Source organism: Aquarana catesbeiana, linkage group LG10, assembly GCF_042186555.1.
Source record: "Aquarana catesbeiana isolate 2022-GZ linkage group LG10, ASM4218655v1, whole genome shotgun sequence".
NCBI classification, from domain to species: domain Eukaryota; kingdom Metazoa; phylum Chordata; class Amphibia; order Anura; family Ranidae; genus Aquarana; species Aquarana catesbeiana.
The window spans coordinates 160,847,788-160,875,384 of record NC_133333.1 but is presented as its reverse complement, the minus strand read 5'-3'; the positions used below and the strand labels follow the sequence as shown (position 1 = coordinate 160,875,384).

Genomic DNA, 27,597 nt, shown 5'->3' with positions numbered 1-27,597 from the left:
CCATCACTTCTGGTTGGACTGCAAGCCGCAATCCCAACTCTGCGCTGCTCTCTTACTTCTGGGTAGGCCCTCACACAGCCTAGCAGCCAGATGCCCCCAAGATAGGCCCAATCTCCAGCCTAGCAGCCCGGGGCACAGGACACATGTCCACCCAGACAGCCATCCAGGTGGCACAGAACATAGATCACCTGACTCCACCCAAATATGTATAGGTTCTCCCAGCAGGCCAAGGGATTCAAGAAAACCCCTGCCCATTGGCTGAGACACCCCATATACACATAACTTGACCTTGGGTTGCCCTTCTCATATCTAGTACCACCAGTACAACAATACCAAATAGACACCAGTCTGGGTTACATATATTGAAATGTTAAAGGTCTGTGAAATAAATTCAGTTATCAGAAGGTGTAAGGCAAACAATCTAGCAGGTTTAAAATATGCTCTATGATAACACCACAGTTGTATAAGGTAATATTGTGCAGATATTATTGTGAAAAAATTAGGGAATTCTTTCCAATCCTGTTCCGTTATGTTAGGGATATCACTCTACCATTGTTCCAGAATAAAGGGTAATGTAGAGGGTTTACTCTATAGGAAGGTTACAACAATCTGGAAAATAATTGCACATGTTGAGGTTGAAGTAATGCTTGCTCCAATAAGGAGTGCTGCAGCATACACTTTGTAATCCCATTTGGGCTTTCACTGCAGTATAGAGTCTTCCTGTGCAAAAGATTTGAAAGTGTTTCAAATGAGGATACCTCTGATGACTCTTTGGCTGTATAGTTGTATTGGCCGGTACTAAAAATAATCACCAGTGATTATATACCAGCTGAGAGACATAGTAATATCTCTGTAGGTCAGACAGTGCCAAGCCCTCTTGCCTGCAGGGAAGGTGCTAAGTAGATAAGGAAAACTTGGGAGGGGGGGCTGGAATGCCTGGGCTATAACTCCTAAAAAAATATGTTTAGGGATATACTGTAAACAGTGGAGTTACAGCCCCTATTCCAAAAAAGTTGGGTTGCTGTGTAAAATCTACATAAAAGCAGAAGGCAATGATTTGCAAATCTCAAAAAAACATATTTTATTCACAATATTATTATTATTATACAGGATTTATATAGCGCCAACAGTTTATGCAGCGCTTTACAACACAGAGGGCCCTGCTCGTTAGAGCTTACAATCTAGAAGAATAGCAAACGTGAAATGTTTAAGCTGAGAAATGTACCATTTTAAGAAAAAAAATAGGTAATTTTAGAAATGATGGCAGCAACACGTTTCAAAATAGTTGCATTTTGCAATAAGGTTATTTGGCAATAGGTCAATAAAATGATTGGGTATAAAAGGAGCATCTTAGTAAATCAGAGTGTCTCATGAGGAACGATGGACAAAACTTCACCAATCTGTGAAATGCTGCCTCTAAAAACAATTACACAATAATGTTCCACAATGTAAAACTATCATCAAGACTGTGAGAATCTGGAGAAATCTCTGTGCGCAAGGGACTAGGCTGAAATACAGTACTGGTTGACCATGATCTTTGGGCCCTTAAACTGCACATTAAAAACAGGCAAGATTCTGTGATGGATATCACTGCATGGACACAGGAAGACTTCCAAAAATCACTCTCTGTGAACACAATTTGCCGTGCGATCCAAAAATGCAAATTAAAACTCTATCATGCAAAGAAGATGCTATATCTGAACATGATCCATAAACGCCGCCATCTTCTCTGAGCCAAAACTTTAAAATGGTCTGTTGCAAAGTGGAAAACTGTTCTATGGTAAAAGAAATAAACGTTTGACATTCTTTTTGGTAACCATGGGCGTCGCATCCTCCAGACCAAAAAGGTGCAGAACCTTCCAGCTTGTTATCAGCACTCAGTTCTGAGTGCATCTTTGATGGTACTGGGGCGCATTAGTGCGTATTGAATGGTCAGCTTGCAGATCTGGAAAGGCACCATCAATGCCGAGGATTGAATGCAGCATATGCCCCCATCCAGATGTTGCCTTTTTTAGGAAAGGCCTTGAATATATCAGCAGGACAATGCTAAACTGCATACTGCACCCATGACAACAGCATGGCTTCGTAGTGGAAGAGTCCAGGTGTTTAACAGACCTGCCTGCAGTCCAAATCTTTCACCAACTGAAAATACTTGGTGCAACTTGAAAGAAATAATACAACAAAGAAGACCCAGAACTGTTGAGCAGTCCTAAATTAGGCAAGGATGGGACAATGTTCCTCTCCCAAAACTTCAGCAAATGGTCTCTTCAGTTACCAGTTACCAGTTACCTCTTCTTCTTGATAGAAGAAGAGGGGATGCTACATCATCCATTACCCTGCCCCAACTTTTTTGACGTGTTGCTGCCATCAATATCAAAATAACTCTATTTCTACAATTTTTTTCTTAAAAGAGTACATTTTCTCATTTTAAACATTTGATACAATATATTTTCTATTCTATATTGTATACAAATCATGGGTTTATGAGATCTGCAAATCGATGCATGATGTTTTTATGTACATTTTTGGGGGGGTTGTAAAGCGTATATACAAACATTTAGGAAGAAACCTCATTTTAAATAAATAGAAGAAGAGTAAGAGGGAGTCCACCTAAACATCAAAGTATAACTTCTGCACTGAGGACTACAATGGTATTGGTCCAACATAAGTTTCCAAAATGGAGTTCAGCAAAATTTCAGATGGGAATTGCTAAAAAAAAAAACAGAATAGTTAGAAGGCATCCATTTAGTTATTTTCTTGTTTTTTATTTATTTTTTTACTTGATTTTTAGATCCATATGTGAAGATTCATCTCATGCAGAATGGCAAGCGATTGAAGAAGAAAAAGACCACTATTAAGAAAAACACCTTGAATCCCTACTATAATGAATCATTCAGCTTTGAAGTTCCTTTTGAACAAATCCAGGTGGGGCACCATTAAAAACACTATTATAGCTCGGATATTTTTTAAAGCCTAGAGGTTTTGTTTCTCCGTTTTCATTATTTGTTGTTTGGGAGTTTAATAGGCTTATTAAAAAAAGAGTATGTTTTACCCTACAATATTAAACTGGACTGCTGTGTTGATTTAAAAAACTATAAATAATGTGTTATGATGTTGAGTGCCGGGCACCTAAGGGGCCCCTAGTCCAAAATGCTGTGACCTCTGGCAAGGCAATTTTTTTTTTAAACTTCAATGGCAGGCTTGCAAGCCTGTTTGACTCTGATGTGTGACACTAACTCCTCCTCGACTCTGATGTGTTACACAGTTGAGTATCTGAGGCATAAAAAACTGAGACCATGGGATAGTGCAGGCATGCACTAATTTATTGTGGAATGTTGCTACCGGGGGGGGGGGGGGGGGGTTGGAGGGGAGAGATGCATACTGGCGTAGTTGGAGGGGGCAAAGATGTGTACTGGGGTGTTGGATAAGGAAAAGAGGAAAAGATGTATAGTGGGGGGTGGAGGTGGGAGATGTGTACTGGGGGGTTGGAGAGGGCAGAGATATGTACTGGAGGGGCAGAGATGTGTACTGGAGGGGTTAGAGGGGCCAAAGATGTGTACTGGGGGGTAGGAGGGGGGAGAGATGTGTACTGGGGTGGAGGGTGCAAAGAAGTGTACCAGAAGGTGCAGATGCAGGGGGTTGGAGGGAGCAGAGATGTGTTCCAGAGGTGTTTGTGCGGGAGAGATATTGAGGGGATAAATATGTGTACTGGGGAGGTGGAGGGGTCACATGTAGACTGGAAGGGGTGTTGGAGGGGGCAGAGAGGGATTCTGATATTCTAAATGAGGTAAGAGGGGTGAGATATGTACTAGAGAGGGGAAAGGTGTGACCTGGGGGGATGGAAGGGAAAGGTGTGTACAGAGATGTTTACTAAAGGCAGTAGAGGTGTTACTGTTGGCATTGGAAGGAGAAGAGATGCGCATTGGGTAGGGTGGGAGGGACAGGAAAGTTGTGCACTGGGGGGTTTGGAGGGGACAGAGATGTAAACTGGAGGAATGGGGAGGGGGGTTCAAGGGGGGGGAGATCTGCACTCTCTGTGTTACTGAACTATACACTCTGACTGTTACACCCCTTTGACCCCTGCACTCTGTGCATTAAGCACTACTGACCACTGTGCTCTGTGCAAATTGAACTCTTTGCATTACATACTTCTGACTTCTACACTCTTTTCTGTACACACACACTCTGTGCATTATGTATTTGTCACTTTTGCACTATGTGCATTACCTACTCCTGACCCCTGCAGTCTGTGTGTTACATACCCCTCAACCCCTACATTCTACAGTATGCTGCACACACATGACCCCTGCACTGTGTGCATTACATACTCATGACCAATGCTCTGTGTGTTACCTACACCTTACTGTGTGCTATGCACTCCTGACCCCTACAATATATAATATGTTGTACATTACCTACCTCTGCACTCTTTATGCTAAATATGCTAAATTGTACATTAAATACTTTTGACCAAAGTGTTTATTGTCTCAATGGTAGGTAGTTGCTAATTAGTCACTGGCTATTTTAATGAAATTCGTAGGCTGTGTGTAGAAAAGCATATGTAATGGAAGAGTTTTATTTTTTAAAACTGATTGTGCTGATGCTTATGCTTGTCTGTGAAACTCTCAATTGTGGCACAGTTATTAAAAGCATATTATGTGGGTACAAGGACTTTTTTGAGTACCCAAGGGTGCCGCAGGTCTTTCATAATCATAGCAACCCCCCCCCCCCCCCCCCCCCCCAGCATGAGAACATATTCCACAAGTAGAATTAATCCCAAAATGCAGACAGCATTAGATTCAAACCGAATGTAATGAGTTTAGTGGACTTGAGTCAAATCCATTCCAGCTTCCAATTGGTTTCTGGGGCCTCCACATGATCAATTAGAGGTGCTAAAATATTCCTATTCTGCTGGTTTAAGAGGGAACCTTCCAGTGTTACCCTTCACTGTGCCTGAGAGGTAGAAGGCAGTGTAGAAAGAGAGGTTCTGGGCACCTACCAGGACCAAACTCTGAGTATTATTTTACTATCTCTGGTACAATACTTGGAATAAGTGTCTCACACTACTTATGCACATATGCATACTGCTCTAGTTATCATGCCTCCTCTAGGCTCCCTCCATCTACCATGTCCAAACTCCTGGTAGAATTTCTGGAATAAGTGGTTCTCGCTACCTATGCATTCATGCCTGTTGCTGTAGTTAACTTGCAAGCCCAAGGCTCCTGCCACCTACTAGCCCACACTCTGAACAATATCTCCTATTCCTATTCCTAGGACTACAATGCTTAAACTTCTTCTGGACATATTCCCACTGCTCCTGCCAAAGCTGTTATGTCCCCTAAACCCATTGAAATAGTTTTTTTGGTCCACAAAGGTTAAGGCCTTCGCAGCTGCAAGTTTTTCTGATTTCTTCAGGTTGCATCCCATATTTTTCATTGTTTGGCCCTATCGGGCATGGTTGGCAGGAACTTCCTAAACCATTCTGCACAATTTTACATTATTTGCCACTCCATAATGCATACTTTTTTGAGTCTGGTTTGGTGGATTCCCATTAACTTCAATGGGACTTCAATGGCTCAAAAATTTTTAGAGGTTTGCAATTTTTTAAGTTTCACTGAATCACAATGGTTTTAAATTTTAAGACATTCATTTCATAGCTATTCAAACTGTAGTTTATAGTTACATGTCTGCATTATCTATTGTCAAATGCCTGGGCAACAAAGAAATCATTGTTTTACTGACAACTGGAGTCTAAAGTACAAGTGTCTCATTGAAAAGGCCATAGAATAGGATGGATACATTTCAGGGGACACTATTAGCAGCAATGACTTAAGGGACACCATATTGTTTATTAACTTTATTTCCTTATTCTCCTGTTTTATGTCCACAGAAAGTACAAGTCGTCCTCACGGTGCTTGATTATGACAAGCTTGGCAAAAATGAAGCTATTGGAAAGGTCTTTGTTGGCTGCAATGCTACAGGAACTGAGTTACGTCATTGGTCTGATATGTTAGCCAATCCAAGAAGGCCAATTGCTCAGTGGCACACTCTACAGCCAGAGGAGGAAGTGGATGCTTCCCTTGGACTGAAGACTTCATGATGGCACTTCTTCTGTTTGAATTAGTGGGAGTGTATGTGGGTGCTTGATGGTGCTTCTGCAAGCACAGCTCCACATGCCGCTGTGTGTATATACCTGTTCAAAGCTGTAGCTGTGAAATAGCTTTGAGAAACCTCCTGTTTTGTGGTTATTTGTAAATTACTAAAAATATTTATAGGACTTGGCCAAGAGGCAGTATCCTTTTTCAAAATATCTCAGCTGGTTAATATTAAAATTAAAAATACTTGAACTGATCACTTAAAGTAATCTTTTCTTATAGGTTATGAAGCATAGAAGCACCGGTATGGTTCCTGTATGCATTTTTACGACTAATTTTTAGAAATTTTTAATTTTCACCGAAATAGCATTAAAAACTTTGCCTTAGAAAGCTTACAGGTGAAGAAAATATGTAACTTTTAGATACGTTTATTTGTTGAGAACGATCAGGGACACAAAGAATATTTGAGAACAGATTTTCTGAAGATTGTTCTTCCTGAAATTCAGCCAGGTTAGGGGATACTTTTACCTACAACAAAACAGCACCCTGACGGGATTTGGCATAAACCGTGAAAAAAAAATCTCTTAGAGATCTGAGTTGACTGTCTGTTTTTGTATACTGTATCACTTGAACTCAGAATTTCAAGGCACATACCAAAATGGAGGACCAAAATAGATTCCTTGATGGAAAACAATCAATCCAAAGTGGATATGTCATCCCCGTATGATATTAACATCTTGAAAAAAGTAGACTTTGGTAATCTGTTTACCCATCAAAAATTATGCTTTCACTGTGGTTAGACATGTATTGTTTGAGTTTGGCTTTTTATGTCTCTTGGACAAGATTTGGACAGCAGCAAGTTTTCCCTAGTGAAGGTATGAAATACTTTTCCACTTTGGAGTCTTTCTTCTTGCAGTCATTGGCAGGATTCTCAGTTTTGCATTTCTGCCACATTTTGTAAGAAAAAAAAAAAAAAAAAAAAAGAGGGAAAGTAAAGCCACTTTTAATGGCCATGGCAGGTCTGTGGACTTGAGAAGTTAGGAGCACAAGTATTACCACTGGAATCTGCCAAAACGAAAATTTCTATTTTAGCAAACTCTTTCATTAATGTTACCAAGATGTAAAATATAAAGCAACTTGTTATATTCCCTTATATTTATTTCCTTATGTCAACAAGAATAAGGGTTTGACTCAGCATTATGAATGAGAAAAGAATAAGATGTTTATATAAATGCAGTGATCCTCAGTTACGCAGTGGTGGTAAAACGTGCAATTAGTACACTTTATCAGATGTAACTACTTCTCTTTTATACTGTATTTTCTACTATGTTTGTATACTACAAAGAAAGTAGTCAATGGGTCAGACAATCCAAAACTGGTATATGGATAGATGCTACTGGGAGGCTTGTTAGCTTTGTGTATCTTCAGGAGTTTCTGGGGGAGACCTTTTCAATAGGAGTTTTCAGCTCAATCCTGCCATGACCATTACAGGAGGATTTTACTCTCCTACTTAGTTATTGTTACATTAAGGCAATTGAAGAAAAAAGATTGAGGCCACTCCTGCTGCAAAAATCCAATGAGAATATACAACTGGGGGAGGGGCAGCAAATCAATAGACCCACTTTATAACTGCTACTCACTGCCACTTTTTTAAGTAGTCAGTACTGCCTAAAGAAATAATTGGAGGGCCAATGTGAAAGAGAAAGGATCATGCCTTCTTTTAAAGCTGTCAAGGTTATCATTGCAGGGGTGTCACTATAGCAAACACTTTCCTTCACTTAAAGTGTTACTAAACCCAGGACCCTGCATTCACTATATCTGGTCTCCCAGAGAACATGGAAATGCAATAGCTTTAGTAAATATAAACTGCTAAATACCTTTTCTCATCAGCAGTTAGAGCAGCCTTGTGACTTCTATCATTGTCTGGTTAAAGCTTGTAGGAAGAGTTTTCATTCTCCCTGATTGTCCTATGAGGCTGCAGGACCCCTGATCCTCTGTCTGGACACAATGCTGATTGGCCCTGTGCTGATCACATGTACTCTCTAGCAATACACATCAAACTGAGCATGTGCAGCTTGCCCCCCAAGGCTCGGTTTTATTAGGACATGGTTTGGGGATTGTAGTAGAGGGGGAGGATCAGAAAAAACAAGATCAAACAGCCTTTTTACACAATGCAGAGGACTAACCCCTTACGTTCCACAGTGAGTATAACAGGCATGCTTTACTGCATATACAGACTGATTTTACTGTGGGTTTAGTAACACTTTAACTCCACTTTCCTTTATAGCAGTTAGTGTTCAAAAGCCTCTTGGTTAAGTAAGTAGGCACTTTGGGCTCATCTATAAATACAGAAGGAAAAGAAAAAAATAGTATGTAGCCTCTAGCCTGCTTTCAGCAGTCAGTTTTTGTTGGTTGGTCATTATTCTCTACAGTTTTAACACAGGACCTGATGAACTGTGCTCACTTTTATTTTACAGACTGCCAGTAATAATAGGGAGGAATGTCCAACAATACAAGTGTTTGCATAAAGAACTGTGGAAACGCAATAAAGACTGCTAGGGCAGCATAAAAAATGGTGGTGAACTGCTAAATATTGCACATATCTTTCTTATGAATGTCTTTATGGGAAAAAAAATAGGATAATGACAACTCATCACATGTAAAGTAGAACACTCTTTATTTGGGCTTAATTACTAAAGAAGTTGGGAATCTTCACACAAATTATAATGTATGATTAGTTACTTAAATTATACAATCAGATGAAAGAAGTAGCAGGAGTTTGTTTTTCACGTTTGGATAATTGAAGTGAATATTCACATAATTCATGTGAAGAATTTGTTGAGTTACTTGAGGATATTTGTCAATATCTACTTCATTATCTAGAGCAGCGTTTCTCAACTCCAGTCCTCAAGGCGCCCCAACAGGTCATGTTTTCAGGATTTCCCTCAGATGAAACAGCTGTGGTAATTACTAAGGTAGTGAAACTGATCAAATCACCTGTGCAAAGTAATGGGGAGCCTGAAAACATGACCTGTTGGGGCGCCTTGAGGACTGGAGTTGAGAAACACTGATCTAGGGTACATTTGGATCTGAAATTAAATTAATTTATTAAACCAGAATTGTACAAGGAACATTTATCTACTGTATATACTCAAGTATAAGCCGACCCAAATATAAGCCAAGGCACCTAATTTTACCACAAAAAACTGGGAAAACGTATTGACTCGAGCATAAGCCTAGGGTGAGAAATGCACAGCTACTGTAAGTGGAAAAGAGGGTCAACAATGCCCATTTGCAGCCTCACTGTGCCCATTTGCATGGCTCACTGTGCCCATTTGTAGCCATAGGTCCCCCGAACTTCAAACTCGGTAGTTAAGGGTTCCTAGATGCCCCCTAGCTGCAGACAAAATTTGGGGTCTCCGGACCCAAAGGGTCCCGAAATGACATTACTGCAGATGGACACAGTTGACCGACTTTGGGGCCCTGTATTCCTGGGCCACTTGGTACTAGGAACCCCAAATTTGGTGTGCAAACCCAGTGGAACTAGCACTACAACAATTCCAAAGCCGGTGTTCCTAGCACCAATTAGCCCCGAGATACAGGGCCCCAAATTCAGTTCAGAAAATGTCAAGCACTTCTGCAGCAGAGAATGAAATTTTTTGAACCAAATATGGGGCCCCGTATCTTGGAGCCACTTGGTGCTAGGAACCCCAAATTTGGTATGCAAACCCAGTGGAACTAGCACTACAACATATCCACAGCTGGTGTTCCTAGCACCAAGTAGCCTCGAGATACGAGGCCCCAAAGTCGGTTTAGGAAAATGTCATTCTCTGCTGCAGAAAAGTGCTCGACATTTTCTGAACCGAATCTCGGGGCTAATTGGTGCTAGGAACACCAGCTTTGGATATGTTGTAGTGCTAGTTCCACTGGGTTTGCACACCAAATTTGGAGTTCCTGGCACCAGGTGGTTTCAAGATACGGGGCCCCATATTCAGTTCAAAAAAATGTCATTCTCTGCTGCAGAAAAGTGCTTGACTCGAGTATAAGCCGAGGGGGGCATTTTCAGCACAAAAAAATGTGCTGAAAAACTTGGCTTATACCCGAGTATATATGGTAATAGATAGATTTTTTGTAAACGTATGGAATACTGTATATTCATAATTAATGACAAGTCCACTTTATAAAACCTTGATTTCTGTTTGAGTATAGAATGTCACTCCTCCTCCTTTAACTACAGGACAGTGGCCTAGAAACAGGGAATGCATAGGATGCAGCTGCTATGGGGTCCTTACTTTTAGGGGATGAGGACCTTCCTTGCAAAACATTTGGGCTTTAACAGATGCTATTCTCTTTGATTACTGGCTAGCTCCTTCATTAATAATAAGTGGGGTGAAAGAATGGTAATACTTTGCTGGGGTGACATCTAGTGTGAAATCCATGATGGTATGAACCAGCGAGCAGAGAGAATTATACTACATTTTCTTTTTCAATGTACATTGTATGCCAAAGGTTTCAAACAAGTGGGGTGACCCAAAGTCAGCCACTGCACAAGGGCCTCCAGGGGTATGTTTTGTCTCTGAAAGAAAAAGTGACAACAGTATATTCGTTTTAACTGACACTAATACAATAAATATGAAATGCAGGGAATAGGAATATGTAATAATAATAAAAAAAAACTTAATGGACCCCACTTTATAACTGCTACTCACTGCCACTTTTTTAAGTAGTCAGTACTGCCTAAAGAAATAATTGGAGGGTCGAGGTGAGAGAGAAAGGATTATGCCTCTTTCTAAATCTGTCAAGGGTATCATTGCTGGGGTATCACTATAACATAAACATTAACACATAAATGGTTTTCAAAAGTGCATTTGGTGCACAGGACCGATTGTGACAATCAACACTATATTTTGTTTTTCTTTTACAATTAGTGTTAACTAAGTGTGTAGGAGAGCAGTCAAGCACAATGTCTTTAAAAGCAGGGAACCTGAAAAAAGCATGTTCGATTGAATCCTAGTCATTGTTTTAAGAAGTTTCTCTAAGCATTTGCAAGTTTCATTTGTTTTCAGCTTGGTTAACCCTTGAAACAGGTGCAAGGCAGCTACTGACAATGCTTTGCAAAGGGCCCTTCCTACCATGTGACTTCATATGAGGTTATCACTTTGTGCACTCTCGGGGGCTTCATTCCACCCTAGACTCTTGGGCCAGCCATACAAGATTTGAACAAGTAATAGGCAGGCTGAATGTGCCAAGTTGATCGATCAACTTGGGTACAGCCAACCTGCTGGATTCGCTGCTTGGTAGGAGGGATTCCCCTGTCAACACTGAATTGATGGGGGAATCATGCAAATTGCACTGCAGGAAAGAAATTTGCACCGCCTTAGGAAATAGATCAGAAATGCAGAATCTGCATTACTAAACTGCGGTTGATTTACTAAAGTTGGAGAAAGCAAAATCTGGTGCAGCTCTGCATAGAAACCAATCATCTTCTAGGTTTTATTGTCAAAGCTTAATTGAACAAGCTAAAGTTAGAAGCTGATTGGCTATCATGCACAATTACACCAGATTTTGCACTCTCTAGTTTTAGTAAAACAATCCAACTGTGTCTGCATTTTTAAATACACTGTGGCACAACTGTGACTGACGGGACATGTACCACAGATAATTGGAGTATGGTTTCAGGATCAGGACGTAGCAGAGGATATTTAGGTGATAGAGCTCATCTAAATACTTCTGATCCCATCAGATCCCTACTGCTTAATGTCTGGATGGTTTCTCTGCCTATTTTATTTGTTTGTTAGATAACATGAGAGGTCATATGCATAAGGAGGAAGACATATCTGTTAAAATATGTTTGGAAATGGTTGACATGGAAATAACTGCATCTGTTTCATGGGAGCACATGCTAGAAAAAAAAAGTGAAATTTTAAAATGTGGGAAATGCTTTAATTAACCAAATGTGCAAATCGTAAGTGTATGTCCAGCCAAAATGTATATTTCTAGTTTGGATAGAATGGAGAAAGATTAGAACCCCTGTTGTGTTTGTACTGTTATCCAGGCTCCATTAGAGAGATTTCCCCTCAATCCCTGCCCTGGGGACATTTTACCAGACAGGAAGTGAGAGGAAATCTGTAACAAGGGAAGAAATAACAATAAAATGCTGGCATGGGGTTCTGGCCTCCCCCTACGTAACTTTTAAGCATTTTCTGTCTGTGTTAGTGAGTTTCCTTCATTTTCCTGAGTAAGGGGAAATCTCTGTTATGTCATCATCAGAAAGCAGTCAATCCTGACAGAAGTTTTAACTCTTCCCCACTTTATCCAAAACAAAAAAAAGTTTGAGCTATAGCTTCCCTTCAAAAGCGTTATTAAACCCAAACACATACATATTATATTTTGCAGCTTAACAATCCTGGCCACATTCGTTTTTGTTTTTAGGCTTTTTTCCCTTTATTTCTACCTGGTGACTTGGCCGGTAAGTCTATTATTTTTCAACTTCCTTTAACAGACCAAGGTGTAGAGCAAAAGGGGCAGTTAAACCATTTAACATTGACAAGGGTACTTACAATGGTCAGTTTTTATTAATTTATGTTAAACCTTTACCCCAAAATATAAAATAAATTGTTGTTGTAACAGCCTATAAAGTGTTAGCTAGAGTTTGACTTTAAAGCAGAACTAAACCCTCCTATTCTTTACAGCTAAGGAAGCTGCCACCTTAGCCTCTGTTTGACCTGTAGTTGCCATGGTGCCCATGTGATCAGTTATGACAGCAGCCATTTGATGGAATAAGAGCTTGGTTGAGAGAACAAGCAACTGTAACAGACATCTGTTTTGAGAAACTGTTAAATCGATGGATTTAGTTACGCTTTGTTAGTCAGGTCCATCTAAATCTGCTAGTGCATCTAAACACTACCCGCTCCCCAGATTGCTTCTGCCTAAAGGTGTTTCATTTGCTCCTCCATCCAGAGTGGAGCCACCCAAAGACAGGAAGTATGTTACTGGCTAAATCACCAGGTGATCCAACCAGAGCCTAAAAGAAGAAAAGGACTGCAGCCTCCACATTTAAGGCATTGGTAAGCTTGCAAATTTTTGGGTCTAATATTACCCTAACCTCTTCAAGCCGATGCCTCCTGGCCCTTTAAGAGGTTTAGGATGCCAGGAGGTGGGGTTTAAGATCACATGATTGGCTGTCACAGCGGTCAAGTGATCCAAAAACTCCCAATCGCTAGCAGCGATCAAGAGGTGTCAGGCGCCGGAGGGCACGCGCTCTCGGCACAGCTGTATTGACCGCAAATCAAGCAAATGTGTGGCCTCTTGGCGCCTAGGCCCGGACGCCGAGAGGCTGCATATTTGTGCACGGTCAGAGCCAAGGGGTTAAGTACAAAAATAGTTTTTCAGCCAAAAACATGCGTGTTTTCAATGTAATTCCTTTAGAATGTAAGCTAATATGGGCAGGGAATTCTTGACTACATTTCAGATTTTTCTATACGTTGTTATGCATTGTCCTTAATTTTATGCATTGGCAATTATGTTTGTACTTCAAAATTACACATAGGAGTTGATTTACTAAAGACAAATAGGCGTTTAAGGCTGCATGGGAAGTTTTCCCCAGAGCTTAGTGAATGCAGGGAAATTTCCCTTTGCAAAGAAAACCCAATCAAACGCAAAGCAAATAAAAAACAGCATTTTTTATTTGCTTTATAGGATAGGGAGATGGAAGTCAGCAAAACTTCACCTCATTCACTAAGCTCTGTGGATAATTGCAAAGTAAATGGTCTTTTTGCCTTTAGTAAATCAACCCCATAGAGTAACGACTGAGAAAATATTTGCACTAGCTGTTGATACAGAATTTAAAATTTCACGTATTCAAAGAAAATAATTTCTTAGTAAAGAGCAGAGTTTCCACACTTGCATTAGCACAGTAAACTTGTAGAAGCAATTTATATAATAAGGCAATGCATTAATGACTTGTAAATGGCAGTAAACCACAGTAACCAGTCTGCTTCTACGCTTACTTTTCATCAGTTTAGAGTACACAGAACAATGACATCATAGTACACAATTCCAACACAAAGCAACACATACACGCTTATTAAATAAGGAAAATAAAAGCAAAATGCAGTTATTTATGAGAGCCAAACATATTTCACCTTTCACTTTATAGCAGTCAATAAATGATTAACTGGTTGCTGTGGATTACAATTTCCACAATATTCTGCATGTTAATGGGGATTCCGTAGAGGGCAAAAATTGTGGTTAAACTGTTACATTTTTATGTACAAGATTTAGTGGACCAAATTTTATCTTTTTGATACTTAAATAATTATTTTGTGAAGATGGCATTGTTGTGACACTAGTTTGCAGACTGTCTTTCTTATCTCTTTCTAAATTATCATCTCTGTTGTAACATTATACTTTTTTTTTATTACTTTTGCTTTTTATTCACCGTTTGAATATCCTTATCCCTTTTAATAGTCTGCTTTTAGGTTTCTTATTTTTTTTTGCTTCCATGGTTTCTATTCTATGTTGGGGTTATTTGCTAGCTGTAAAATACATGCATTGTAAAAATGTTCATACTCTAATGCCGCGTACACACGACCAGACTTTCCGGCAGAAAAGGTCCAACGGAACCAATCTGTTGGATATTCCGATTGTGTGTGGGCTTCATCGGACCTTTTCTGTTGAAAAATCTGAAGGACCTTAGAAATAGAACATGTTTCAAATCTTTCCGACAGACTCGATTCCTATCGAAAAAAACGTTCGTCTGTATGGTAGTCAGACCGACCGAAAACGATACAAAGGCAGCTATTGACTTCCGGCTATTGAACTTCCTTTTCTAGTCCGGTCATATGTCATCACGTTCGAAACGATCAGACTTTGGTGGGATTGTGTGTAGGCAAGTCCGTTTCATTGGAAGTCCATCGAAAAGTCCTTCGGAGTTCAGTCCGATAAGAAGTCCGCTAGTGTGTATGCGGCATAAGGACTTTTACAAATTTGATGCTAAGGTATAAAGCAAATTTTTAGGCTGTCAATTTTTCACGTTGTACATTTCTTGGAGATAGCTATTGTCAGTACAGTCAAAACTCTGGTACCCCTCTTCAGAAAAATCTGTGGGTTAACTTAAGCAAAAGAGTGTTCCAATACTCAGCAGTAGAAAATCAGAGTTCATAGTGGGAGCAGCTTATTGGTGTGAATGTGGAAAGGGCTAATGAGACTTTGACAATAAAAGTAGTTTTTTGTATGAGATAAAAACATATACAAACATGTTACATGAGGCCCTTTATACAAAGTGTTTTACAATACATAGTTCAACCGTGCAGATACCACTAAAAATCTACCCCCGGTCTGTCGTCAGCCTCTCACGAAGATCATAAAAATTTTGTTTACCTGTCCTTACATAAAACTGGTTTGTCTGCCTTGGATTGAATCAGAACCCTATACAATCTGTCCAAGTTTTTAACATGCAGGGATCAAATCGAATGAATACCCCAAAACACCATCATACAGAACCAGTCAAAGGGGTACAGTATATTTATAACTGGCCTCTGGAGGCTGGTTGTGAATTGAGCTTGCAACCCCTTCTAAACACCTCTAACAAATAGTCAAAGATGTGTCTAGAAGAAGGTTACTAGATAGTCAAAATGAAATCCAGGAACACCCTGACCATGCCCACCTTTAACCATACCCACAAATCACGTACCCATTTTTAGCCACACTATGCGCCCCCCCTCCCCATTTTTAACATGCTCTCAAACAATTGGTCGCAGACTTTTGTAACAAAAAGCAAACTTTCAAGGTATGAGGCTGGGTTCACACTATTGCGAATTGGATGCAGTTTCCCCCGCATCCAATTCGCATAGCAGGAGATTGTGACCGGCTATCTGTGGAGCCGGTTCACACATCTCTGGAGAAGCTCCGGTGCGAATTTCACAGGAATCCTGTGCATCTTTTGGTTCATTTCAGGTCCAAATTAAGCCAAAAATTTGGGCTAAAATCGGGCCTGAACTGGTGAATGGAGATGCACCGGATCCCTGCTGTAAGCCGCTCCGTGCTCTAGTGTGAACCCAGCCTTAAAGTGATCATACATCCACTGTGCAGCTCGTTTTGCACAGACTGGCCCCATACCTGCTCTTCTGGGGTCCCCTGGCGGCTCTTGCGGCTCCTCCCCGCATCAGATAACCCCCTCGGGGAAACGCTTCCCCGAGGGGATTACCTTGCGGGCGCGCTCCCGAGTCCAGCATTCGGCGTCCATAGTCGCCGAATGTATGACTCTTCCCCGCCCCCCGGTTCCCACGTCATTGGATTAACAGCAGCGGGAGCCAATGGCTGCACTGCTATCAATCTATCTAATCAAGAGCCGAGAACCCCGGGCAGAGATACAGCGCGTTCCCGGCGGGTCAAGTTCCCGGCGGTCACTGCCACGGTTTACAACCCCTTTAAGGCAAATAGTTAGGAGGGATGCCTTGAAGGTATCAAGAAAAATGCAGTGTGTGTGTAGCATGATACCCACCAAACTCCTTAAAGGGTGGCCAGTGAAGTGGGTATTGCTTCATGATATATGGCTTGTAATGTGGAAGTAAAATAAATCCCAGCATCCGTGTCATTGTCACTGTTAAATTATTAACTTACCCTATCTTTATACCTTTAATGAGAAGCTTGGCATTCACTTTCATTCACAGTGCAGAGAACAGATTTGCAGAGTTGAGAAGTCAGCAATATGTAATTCAGAGTGCAGGGGTCAGTGGTATGTAATGCAAAGTACAGAGGTCAAGAATAAATAAAGTAGAGTTCAAAGGAGAGTGGTGAGTAATAGAGTTCAAAGGTCAATAGTAATCAACACAGAGTTCAGAAATCAGTAGCAGTCAAAGAAAGCTGCACCTCTGTTATGTTTTCTTCTCTTTAGCACCCAAAAAAGTATGTAATGCAGAGTTCAGAGATCAGTAGTAAATAATTCAGACGTAGAGCTCAGAGGTCAGTAACAGTCAAGGAAAGCTGCACCTCCATTATGTTTTCTTTGCTTCAGCTCCAAAAAAAACTTTATCAATTAACAGATACAGCGGGTATAGAAAAGAATCACCCCCTTTAAAATAATCACATTTTGTTGCTTTGCAGCCTGAAATGAAGACAGACACAGCTTTTGTTTTATCTAGCTGTATTTAATACTGCAACTTATAACATCCAAGTAAAGATATAACGCCACCATGTCAGAAAAGATAGAATCAAAAACAGTATCACTGAGTTGGAAAATGGATCACCCCCCTTATGTCAGTATTTTGTTGAACCACCTTTTGCTTTAATTACAGCCTTTAGTCTGTTGGGATATGTCTCTACTAACTTTGCATATCTAGACTTTGCAATATTTGGCCAAATAACAACATTTTGTTCTCATCTGACCACCTTAAAACGCACCTTGAAGATTCTGACGCCACATGGAAAAAGGTGTTATGGTCAGATGGAACTACAATTGAATTATTTGGCCTCAACACAAAATGATATGTCTGGTGGAAATCCAATACAGCTCACCATCCAAATAACACCATTCCTACAGTAAAGCATGGCGGTGGTAATATCCGGTTATGGGGGTGTTTCCATGCAGCAGGGACTGGAGCACTTGTCAGGGTAGAAGAAAATGGATGGGGCAAAATACCATCAAATTCTTGAGGAAAATCTGCTGACCTGTGCCAGAAAGTTGTCAATGGGAAGAAGGTTTACCTTCCAACATGACAATGATCCAAAGCACACAGAAAAAAATGACCACACCGTGGTTAAAGGAGAAAAAGGTGAATGTCCTTCTATTGCTTAGTCAGAGCCCAGACTTAACCTCCCTGGCGGTATGATTATTTTGGATTTTAGGTGCTGAAAGCGGTACAATTATTTTGCATGGAAATTTGGCGTTTTATATTGTAGGCCTGTAATTCTTAACAATAACGCACTTAAATCTGTCCAAACAAGAGTCTAGTAGACATCCCGGGTATGATAAATTTTGAAACACAAAAACATAAATTATAACATAATAAATAAAAATAAATAATTAAAAAATAAATAAAAAGAATAATAAAATAAATTTCCCCACGATTCACTATCGCTCAATTCTGCAAGTGTTCTAATTTACTATCGCTGTTTTCTAGCTGGTCTAAAGCCACTTTTGACGTAAAAGGACGCTTTTTGGTTGCTATGGACAATCTCCAGTTTCCAGGCAGAAAGAACAGTATATATAACATAAAACTGCATGCAGGGCATAGGACAAAGCACTGGGGACAAAAGGGATGTGAAATGATTTCATACAGTACTGTAATCTGTAAGATTACAGTACTGTATGTGTTATGATTTTTACAATTTTTTGAATTTGCCGCCAGGCTCCGCCCCCGTGCGTCGCGACGCTCGCAGGGAACGGAGCCTGGCACAGGGAGGCTTCGGGCGGAGGACAGAGCCCACGGACACTGCGGGGGACCTCGCAGGATCCTGGGGACAAGGTAAGTAACGCCGCACCAGGATCCTGCAATGCGATCCCGAGTGTGGCTCGGGGTTACCGCTAATGGGACTGAATTTTAACCCCGAGCCACACTCGGGAATACCGCCGGGGAGGTTAAACCCCATTGAAAGTCTGTGAAATGCCTCGAAGACTGCAGTCCACAGATGGTCACCATCAAATTTAACTGAACTTGAGCAGTTCTGCAAAGAAGAGTGTGCAAATATTGTGAAGTCTACATGTGCAAAGTTAGTAGAGACATATCCCAACAGACTAAAGGCTTTAATTAAAGCAAAAGGTGGTCCAACAAAATACTGACATAAGGGGGGTGATCCTTTTTCCATCTCAGGAATTCTGTTTTTGAGTTTGTTCATTTTTTTTCCTGACATGGTGGTGTTATATCTTTAAATTGAATGTTATAAGTTGCACTAGTAAATACAGCTAGAAAAAACAAAAACTGCGTCTTCATTTCAGGCTGAAAAGCAACAAAATGTGATTATTTTAAAGGGGGTGATTCTTTTCTATACCAACTGTATCTGTTAATTGATAACGTTTTTTGGAGCTGGAGAGAAGAAAATGTAATGGAGGTACAGCTTTCTTTGACTGTTACTGACTACTGAGCTGTACAGTACTACTGAACTCTGTATTATTTACTACTGACCTCCAAACTTCTAAATCCACTGTATATAGCAAACTGAGGCTGTGTTTAAGTTTGCTATATGTCTGATCACACACACCCTAAAACCCTTGCAGCCTCACTGGTCCATTACAATACTGCTACACAATATTGGGCCCCTCAAACGTATTCCACCATGCAAGTACTACTTCAGCCTACAACCTAAGAAAGTGAATCTTTTTAATCCACAGATTTTCCTCCTGCCAGTCAGTAATTGGGAGATTGATGAATCCTACCTGTTCTTACCTGGCTTCTCTAATCAGTACACCCACAAATACAATGTACACCAGTAGGCCTGACTATCAGAGGTTTCCACTCTTCCCTACTGTAGCTGTCACTCTGCTCACCGCACACACCGCCAGCCTCCGGGAAATTCTGCAGCAGCTGTACCCTTCAATAGCCCTTTCTCCCCCCAATGCTGCGTGAGGGTGGACTTACTCAGGCCACTTGTTAAACCTTGTCAGTCACACATGGCACCAAGATTAATAAAGACTTGCTCATGAACCCAGGCTGGGTACACATCCAGAAGGACCAAGCATGGAGCGCCTCTTTTACGTGTCAATGTTTTTTGGGAGCTGAAAAAATATATAACAGAGATGCAGCTTCCTTTAAATAATTGCTCTGCATTCATAAAGTGCCTGGGTACAATGCCAGGAACAATTTGTTTCCTAAGGACAGACCCCTCAAAATAGGACCTATGCCCAGAAAATGGGGATGAATGGTAACCTTAGTCTGAAAAGGATTAACAATAACATTATGGTAAGCAAGATGTTATCTTCTCTCTTAATTATTTTGTTTGCCATGGTATGCATATGAAAATACCAACCAATGACACTTCACCTCTACCACATCTAATAAGTAAAAAGGTGCAATGCTCAGATACCTCAATATTACTCATGTAAGGTCCATAATAGTCCAAAATTCAGGTATCAGGGGAGAAAAATTAGTGAGTCTGTCAGGACTGCCACAAAACAAGACCAGAAGCAAATCCCAGTAGAGCTAGGAGAGAAACATGGAGAGGGGCGCCTCTGAGTATATATCAAAAACACTTTATTATAAAAGCAATATCCACTCACATGGAAGTAAATGACATTGGGTAGAAGACACCACCACAGCTTTAGAACTCCCGTCTGGTCACCGCAAAGATGGAAGACGGCCGTGTGGTGACCAGATGGGAGTTCTGAAGCTGCAGCAGTGTCTTCTGCAGGATTAGACGACTCTCTGCCCTCATCTTCCCTGGGATCTGACTTGCTGCTTCCTGCCAGCTAGAAACGGACTCTCTGCTACCTGTAGTCCCACCTGCTCATCCCAGAGATGTACCCAACGTCATTTACTTCCATGTGAGTGGATATTGCTTTTATAATAAGGTGTTTTTAATATATACTTAGAGGCACCCCTCTCCTTGTTTCTCACCTTTACCACATCCATTGCTTTTCAGATGAGAACTCAGACAAGCAGCTTGTGCAGTATTACAAAGTGCGCTGATGGCACTGCCAGCTAATCCACTAGGCTGCACTAACTGAGGCATGTATAGTGCCTTTGCATGCTTACCTTATGATTAATGTGTGTGTATGGTAGTGTCAGTCCTTGCTCAGGATAATGGAAATTTGGTATCTGCACTTCCCATACCCTTTCACAGGCTTGGGGTGTGCGCGCGTGTGGGTACTATTGCAATAGAGAATGAGCATGCCGGGTTAATGATCTGCAGGAACACATGCAACGTCACTTCACTGTACAAAGACAGGTTGGCTCAGTTTTGGCAAATCCACATTATACTTTAGTAAATGACCCCCGATTTGTTCTTTTGTCATTTTGCCTTTCAAATCTAGCTTATTCTTTACATTTTCATTCTTATTATCCTTCTTTTAGGCGTGGCACCAATCCCTAAAGCTGTTATTGTTAAACATTGTTTTTTTTATTGTACAAGGTCAGGAAATAGAAAACTGCTTAGCATTGTGTATATAAGGCTCTAGAAGACGTTCATCCACATCCATTTAGTACACCGAATCTTGCTGTCGCGACACCAAAAATGTGTATTTTTATCAGTTTGTGCTATGAACATTGTTTTTGTTAAAAAAAATATATAAATAAAAATCTTTAAAATGGAAAAAAGTTATTTGGATAAGATCTAAAGCAACCAATCAAAAGTAAACATTTACTGCCACTGGTTACTTTGCAGACCATCATTTCTTCTTGTGGTACTTTATTAGATCAATACTGTGGAGTATAAACATTGTATGTTAAGTGTTTTCAGCCACCTTTTAAATGGCTTTGTACATTATCTCATAGCAGTTTACTTGTTTTCTTTATTTACTACCCACTGCAAATCATTAAAACACAGAGATTGTTGCACGTGGTGGACCATTGTGGATGAACCAACTAGAGCTTTATGACCCATCTCTCCTCCTGTGGTTTTCTTGTTTCTTGTTCTAGCAGTGATGCCGTAATTTATAAAGGTTCCCTTTTGAACATATTTTAATATTAATGTATTTGAATGAAACGTTGTCTGTTAATGAATAAATGAAAGCTATATATTTAAAAGAAAAGCGCCTCCAGTTTTCTTGAACGTGGAAAATCTAGAATTCTCTTTTTAGAAGTTTTCAAGTACACCTCCATCCGTTGTTTTTGTTTTTTTTCTTAGAATGGGGAAGGTTTAGAAAAGTTGGCATATTTTTCTCAGTGTACGCTTGTACATTTTCTCTTATGTAGCGTGAACATAGACATCTCACTGGATTGAGATTTAGTGTCATACAACACATTTTTGTGAGTATTTGGCTGTATGCTTGTGTTTTAAAAAAAAAAAAAAAAAAAAAAAAAAAAAACACAACACCACAATAAACCTTCAGAAATGCACTAGCCATGTACACCCTCCTATGTGTTCTTTTACAGTCGTCTACTAGATTCCCTGATCTGAGGAAGGCTGAATCAACAAAGCATACCAGTAGGCTATTCCATTGTTTTTGATGATCTACTGCACAAGTAGACTTTAAAGAGATTGTAAAGTCAGAAGGTTTTTATCTTAATGCATTCTATGCATTAAGATATAAAAAGCCTTCTGTGTGCCCCCCTAAAACTTACCTGAGATCCCTCTCTGTCCAGCGATGTCCACAAATGTCTCAGCCACCCGATATTCTCCCTCCTGATTGGCTGAGACACAACAGCGGCACCATTGGCTGGCGACAAACAAAGTCAGCTACCAAATCAAGAGAGGGGGCGGGGCTCCATGTTTGAACGGATACAGGGAGGTGCGATGCCCCCATAGCAAGCTGCTTGTTGTGGGGGCACTGAACAGGAGGGAGGAGCCGGGAGCACAGAAAAGGGACCCAAGAAGAGGAGGATCCAGGCTGCTCTGAGCAAATCTACTGCAACAGAGCAGGTAAGCAAAACATGTTATTTTAATAGAAGAAAACAGAAAAAAAAAAAAAAAAAAACACCCCACAAACGAGACTTTACAATCACTCTAAACGCTGTGTTATGTACAAGAATTCCTCTGCCTTACAGAGGTTCCACAGAGAAACATCAAACAAACTCCCCCCCTTTTTAAAAGGAGGTGCCTTTCAGTCACCGCCTCCAATAAAACTGATGTTGAACAATGCTGCAGTTAAAAAACGTAAAAAGTGGAAGTCCATGCAAAAACGAAAGTCCCTGCATCTTTAGCCACCAGCATGCTAACACCAGCCTCTAGCCCTGGAAGAAAAAAAAAAAAAAAAAAAAAAAAAAAAAAAAACACACCACACACCACACACACACACACACACACACACACACAGTATGCATACCTTTTCTGCAGGCAATCCGACCCGATCTCAAGCAGCGGAAGCTCTGCTGAGTACACGTCTGACAACGGCTGTGAAATGAAGGGAAGGGACGTCACCCATAGAGTTACTATGGGGCTTCCGTTGATGGACATGTCCTCTGCACCCACCCATATCGCCACTGGAGACCAGGTCCGCTTGCCTGTAGAAAACATACACTGATTTTTCTTCTTTTCAGGGCTAGAGAGGTTAGTGTTCGAATGCTGGTGGCTATAGATGCAGGGATTTTAGTTTTTGCATGGACTTCCACTTTAAATTAAAAAAAAAGCTACCACACTGAACTGCTCATCTCAACTATAAACCAGTTTTGCTCCAAGAGAGAGTTTTCACCTGCGGATATAGTCTAGTTCTTTGGTTTTAATGTACTTGACTAGGTGAATAACCCAAGAGAATTCTTTGTTCTACGGTTTCACTCATGCCCATGGGTTTCTACGCAACCAAGCATATGGGATCACGATAGTCAGAAACAAGCTAAATCGATAGTGCTGGCCCACAGGTATACATGTCAGGGCAAGAACAGCTGACAATTACCTGGCAAGGAGGAAAGGGAGGAATGGCTTTAGATTCATTGGCACCAGTATTGGCTGCATGTAAGGATGTATGGACACCAGGCGTATGCAGGTGCAGATGTCATGGAGTGCACACAACTGCATCCACATGCAGAGACTCAAGCTTGGCTGAATCCATGTGTGGAGGGTCGTATGCCTGCATCCTTGTACCAACTGAGCCTTACTTGCACCGACATTCTGGTTTCCCACCATGTTGCTCTAGTATGCTATCTCCATAGTGGCAGCTTGGTTTCCCTGCCTGTGTCCAAGGCAGGAGCTAGACGCTTGGAGGAATGTTCTTCGTTCTTGCTTCAGCTTTCCTTTCACTGCTTCTAGTCCGTCCTTGTTTTGCAAATGCATCTAGCATTTTTTTTTTTTGATGTGCTAAATTTTGTACACTTTGTGTATTTTTTTTTTTGTTTTAAGACATGAAAGGAACATTGTTTCACACGAAAATATTTTATTATTTAAAAAAAAAAGAAAAAACACCTTACACCAACATAATAAATAAGATGATAAATACTTTTAGTCATAAGCTATATGCCCCTCAAAGATCAGAAGTATTTTTCCTATGGGCATAAAAAGCTATTTAAACAACTATACAGTTAAATATTTCACCATTATACAACTATGCAGTTAACTTCAAAATATACTGCAGGAAAAAGTATAATTTAAACAAAATAAGTAAATGGAATAGGCTTCGTTGTACAAAAATATATCCAGAATGTGTTTTCAACCTACTACTAAAAAGATTCTCAGTGGAGGTTTTCTTACAAAATGAGAGCAGACCCCTAATTTACATTTCTTGTAGAGATAAGAGGTCCCCAATGTCCTCACACTTATCCTAGTCAGCAGTACTCTTCCCAAACTAGTTTTTACCTGCAGCAATATTTCAGTGGAACTGGAGGCCATGGCTTTAAGTTCCAGGCAGCACAAAGATTTGTGCTCCACTAGGTGGTTTTATTTTAGTCATTCACTTTTACTGAAGGTACAATTTCCAGGAAACTCCAAAATACATATGCAAACTGTACATTGCAAGACATTACAAAATGTAGAACAATTTTTCCCCTATTCAGATGTAAAGCAGAAGGTGATGAAGCTGTAAATTTTCCAGGGACAGCCAAGAAAAAGTTCCTCAAATTGTAAACTGACAGCAAATTAAACAGGCAGGGTTTAATTTTACCAGATCACCCAGAAAAATCTCTCATACATTATATTAGCTGTCTAACCTCAACGGTTGCAGTGAGGTCTGCATTTTCACAGAGTGCACATCTTGACTATTCAAGTGGTGTTTTTTCACAACTGGATAGTAGATCTGTGGCATGTAACTAATTGGGAGTTGTGCATTACTTGAGTTTCTTAACCTCCTATACTGTCTGAGGTCATTTTATATGCCAAGTAGTGGCACTGAATGGGACTGAATGGGCGTGAAGGCAAGACCATTTTCCAGAATTGGAAAAAGAAGGACTCGCTCCTATCGCTGCAAACTTGCTATAAAATATAGGCTGCCATTGCCAACATCCATACTAGTCACCTGGCTAGCTCTGGTTTAGCTTTTTCTTAAATCACTGAACCAGAACATTTGACAAGCAAAGTCATTTTCACTCTTGTTTTAGGTCAGTATTGAAACCAAAAGAATAAGCATGTCAGCCAGGGAACTAGCAGTTTCAGAAGGTGCTGCTCAGTTGCAGCTTTGTGTTACAGGATTTCCTTGCAAGAGAACGGAATCAGGGAAACTGAACATTTGTTTTTTCTATACATCAAATAAAAAGGTCTTTGGTCTATCAGCTGTGCTAGATGAAAGTCTAAGGATGGCCTGTTGAATAACGGGTTAACATTCTGTGGGTAATAACATTAGCAGAAAACCTCAGAAGTCCAAGTCTAATACCATGTAAGCAAAACTTTCAATGTCCATTTTTCTCCTCTACATAGTCCTCCAAACGTTCAAAAGTGGCAATATAATCCCTCTTCCAGTCTATATTTTCAGTTGTTGTAAAGCCAGCTTCCTTTGCAACTTTGGTCACTATGGTAACATAGCTTTTTACTTTGTCCAAATGCAGATCAACCATGAATCTGGAAAAAAAAAAAAAAAACAAAAAAAAAAAAAAGGGGAAGAAGATTAAGATGGGAGCCCAAGACTAAATTTGTGCAGCCAAATTGGGATATAGATAGATAGACACACACTTTACTTCTTTGATACCCCAACTAAAATCTAGCGGAACCAATTGCCTTCAGAAGTCACCCAATTAGTAAATAGAGTCCACCTGTGTGTAATTTAATCTCAGTATATATACACAGCTGTTCTGTGAAGCCCTCCAAAACTTTGATAGAGAACCTTAGTGAACAAACAGCATCATGAAGGCCAAGGAAAACATCGGACAGGTCAGGGATAAAGTTGCAGAGAAGTTTAAAAGCAGGGTTAGGTTATAAGAAGAAGAAAAAAAAAAAAAAAAAAAAAAAAGAGAGAAAGAGAGAGAAAGAGAGAGAGAGAGAGAGAGAGAGAGAGAGAGAGAGAGAGAGAGAGAGAGAGAGAGAGAGAGAGAGAGAGAGAGAGAGAGAGAGAGAGAGAGAGAGAGAGAGAGAGAGAGAGAGAGAGAGAGAGAGAGAGAGAGAGAGAGAGAGAGAGAGAGAGAGAGAGAGAGAGAGAGAGAGAGAGAGAGAGAGAGAGAGAGAGAGAGAGAGAGAGAGAGAGAGAGAGAGAGAGAGGCACAACTGCAAACCTACCAAGACATGGCCGTCCACCTAAACTGACATGTCAAGGGGAGCATTAAATCAGAGGGGCGTGGCCGAGCGAGGCATATAGGAGGACGTGCAGCCGTTGGCTCCGCCGATCATCCTGCAGATTGCGAGCTACAGCACCACCATTGTGCATCCGACAGCCTCAGGACAGGTACCGCTGCACTCAGCGGACTCCCCTGCACACAAGGCCAGTATCATTTTTTTGCTTTTACAATGTCCAGGCGCGGACAAGGCCCTCGTAACCCGCTGGACATTCCTGCCCAAGATGGCGGCCTCCCGCTCTGCCAAGAAAGCAGCCCAGCTTTGGCAATAGGGGGAAAGATACCCCATCCATCCCAGGGACTAGTGGTCATGATCCGGAGGAGGATGGCAGGGATCTAGATTACACCCCCCTCCCCCATCCTGGCTCAATCACATGCTCTGCCATCCCTATCTCTCAGCCCCACACATCCATCCAATATGGCGGCGCCCAGCATGCAGGGCCATAATGATAGCACTGACCCAGAGCCAACTCTCATGGATATACTAGTTGCGGTTACTGCCTTTTACTCCTCCATCACTAACCTAGCGGGAGAAGTAAAAAGTATGAAAATGGAGATGTCATTCGTGCGTCAGGATATGCAAAAGCTGCGCGAACACACATCTGCAGTGGAGGGGTGCGTTAGCACATTGGAGGATGATTGGCAGCCATTGCAGAGGGACGTGAAATACACTCCATGGCGACCGCCAACGCATCTAGGCTGGAGGATATGGAGAACCGCCTGTGTAGAAACAAATGTACGCGCGGTGGGCATTCCGTAAAGGGTGGAAGGCAAAAATCCTGTAGCGTTCATCGAAGCGTGGTTGACCGACACATTTGGGAAAGATACATTCTCGCCAATGTTTGCGGTCGAGAGGGCCCACAGGGTCCCAGCGCGCCTGCCACAAGGCGTACCCCCCCCCCCCCGAGACCATTCCTATTGTGCCTACTCAATTACAGAGACAGGAATACAATATTGTCCAAAGCCAGAATTACTCCTTTTCTCAAAGTGGATAATGCAAAAATAGTGCCGTTTTCTGATTTCTCGGCGGAGGTACAAAAGGCAAAAGAGCAAATTTTCTGGATATCAAGAAACGTCTGAGGGCGGTGAATGTTCAATATTTCATGCGCTACCCGGCAAAATTGAAGGTAATCGCCAACGGAGTGTTGCACTTTTTTGATAACCCCATGTCTGCCATGCACTGGACAGACAGGGAGGAACGGAATCTGGAAAGGCGGCAG

General features: G+C 41.0%; 2 protein-coding genes across 5 annotated transcripts in view; one reads left to right on the top strand and one right to left on the bottom strand.

The window, feature by feature from the left end:
- LOC141110987 (synaptotagmin-1-like) overlaps positions 1-17,007 on the top strand; it is a 390,027-nt gene extending 373,020 nt beyond the window's left edge. For all 3 annotated transcript variants that reach the window (XM_073602857.1, XM_073602859.1, XM_073602856.1), the window contains exons 8-9: positions 2,792-2,925; positions 5,891-17,007. In XM_073602857.1, coding sequence (XP_073458958.1) covers positions 2,792-2,925; positions 5,891-6,100 — 344 coding nt within the window. In that variant the 3' untranslated portion in view covers positions 6,101-17,007. The remainder of the gene's footprint in view (positions 1-2,791; positions 2,926-5,890) is intronic.
- Positions 17,008-24,037: 7,030 nt separating this feature from the next.
- Positions 24,038-27,597, bottom strand: part of DNAAF3 (dynein axonemal assembly factor 3) — a 47,753-nt gene continuing 44,193 nt past the window's right edge. For both annotated transcript variants that reach the window (XM_073602854.1, XM_073602855.1), the window contains one exon: positions 24,038-25,670. In XM_073602854.1, the coding sequence (XP_073458955.1) occupies positions 25,502-25,670 (169 nt within the window). In that variant the 3' untranslated portion in view covers positions 24,038-25,501. The remainder of the gene's footprint in view (positions 25,671-27,597) is intronic.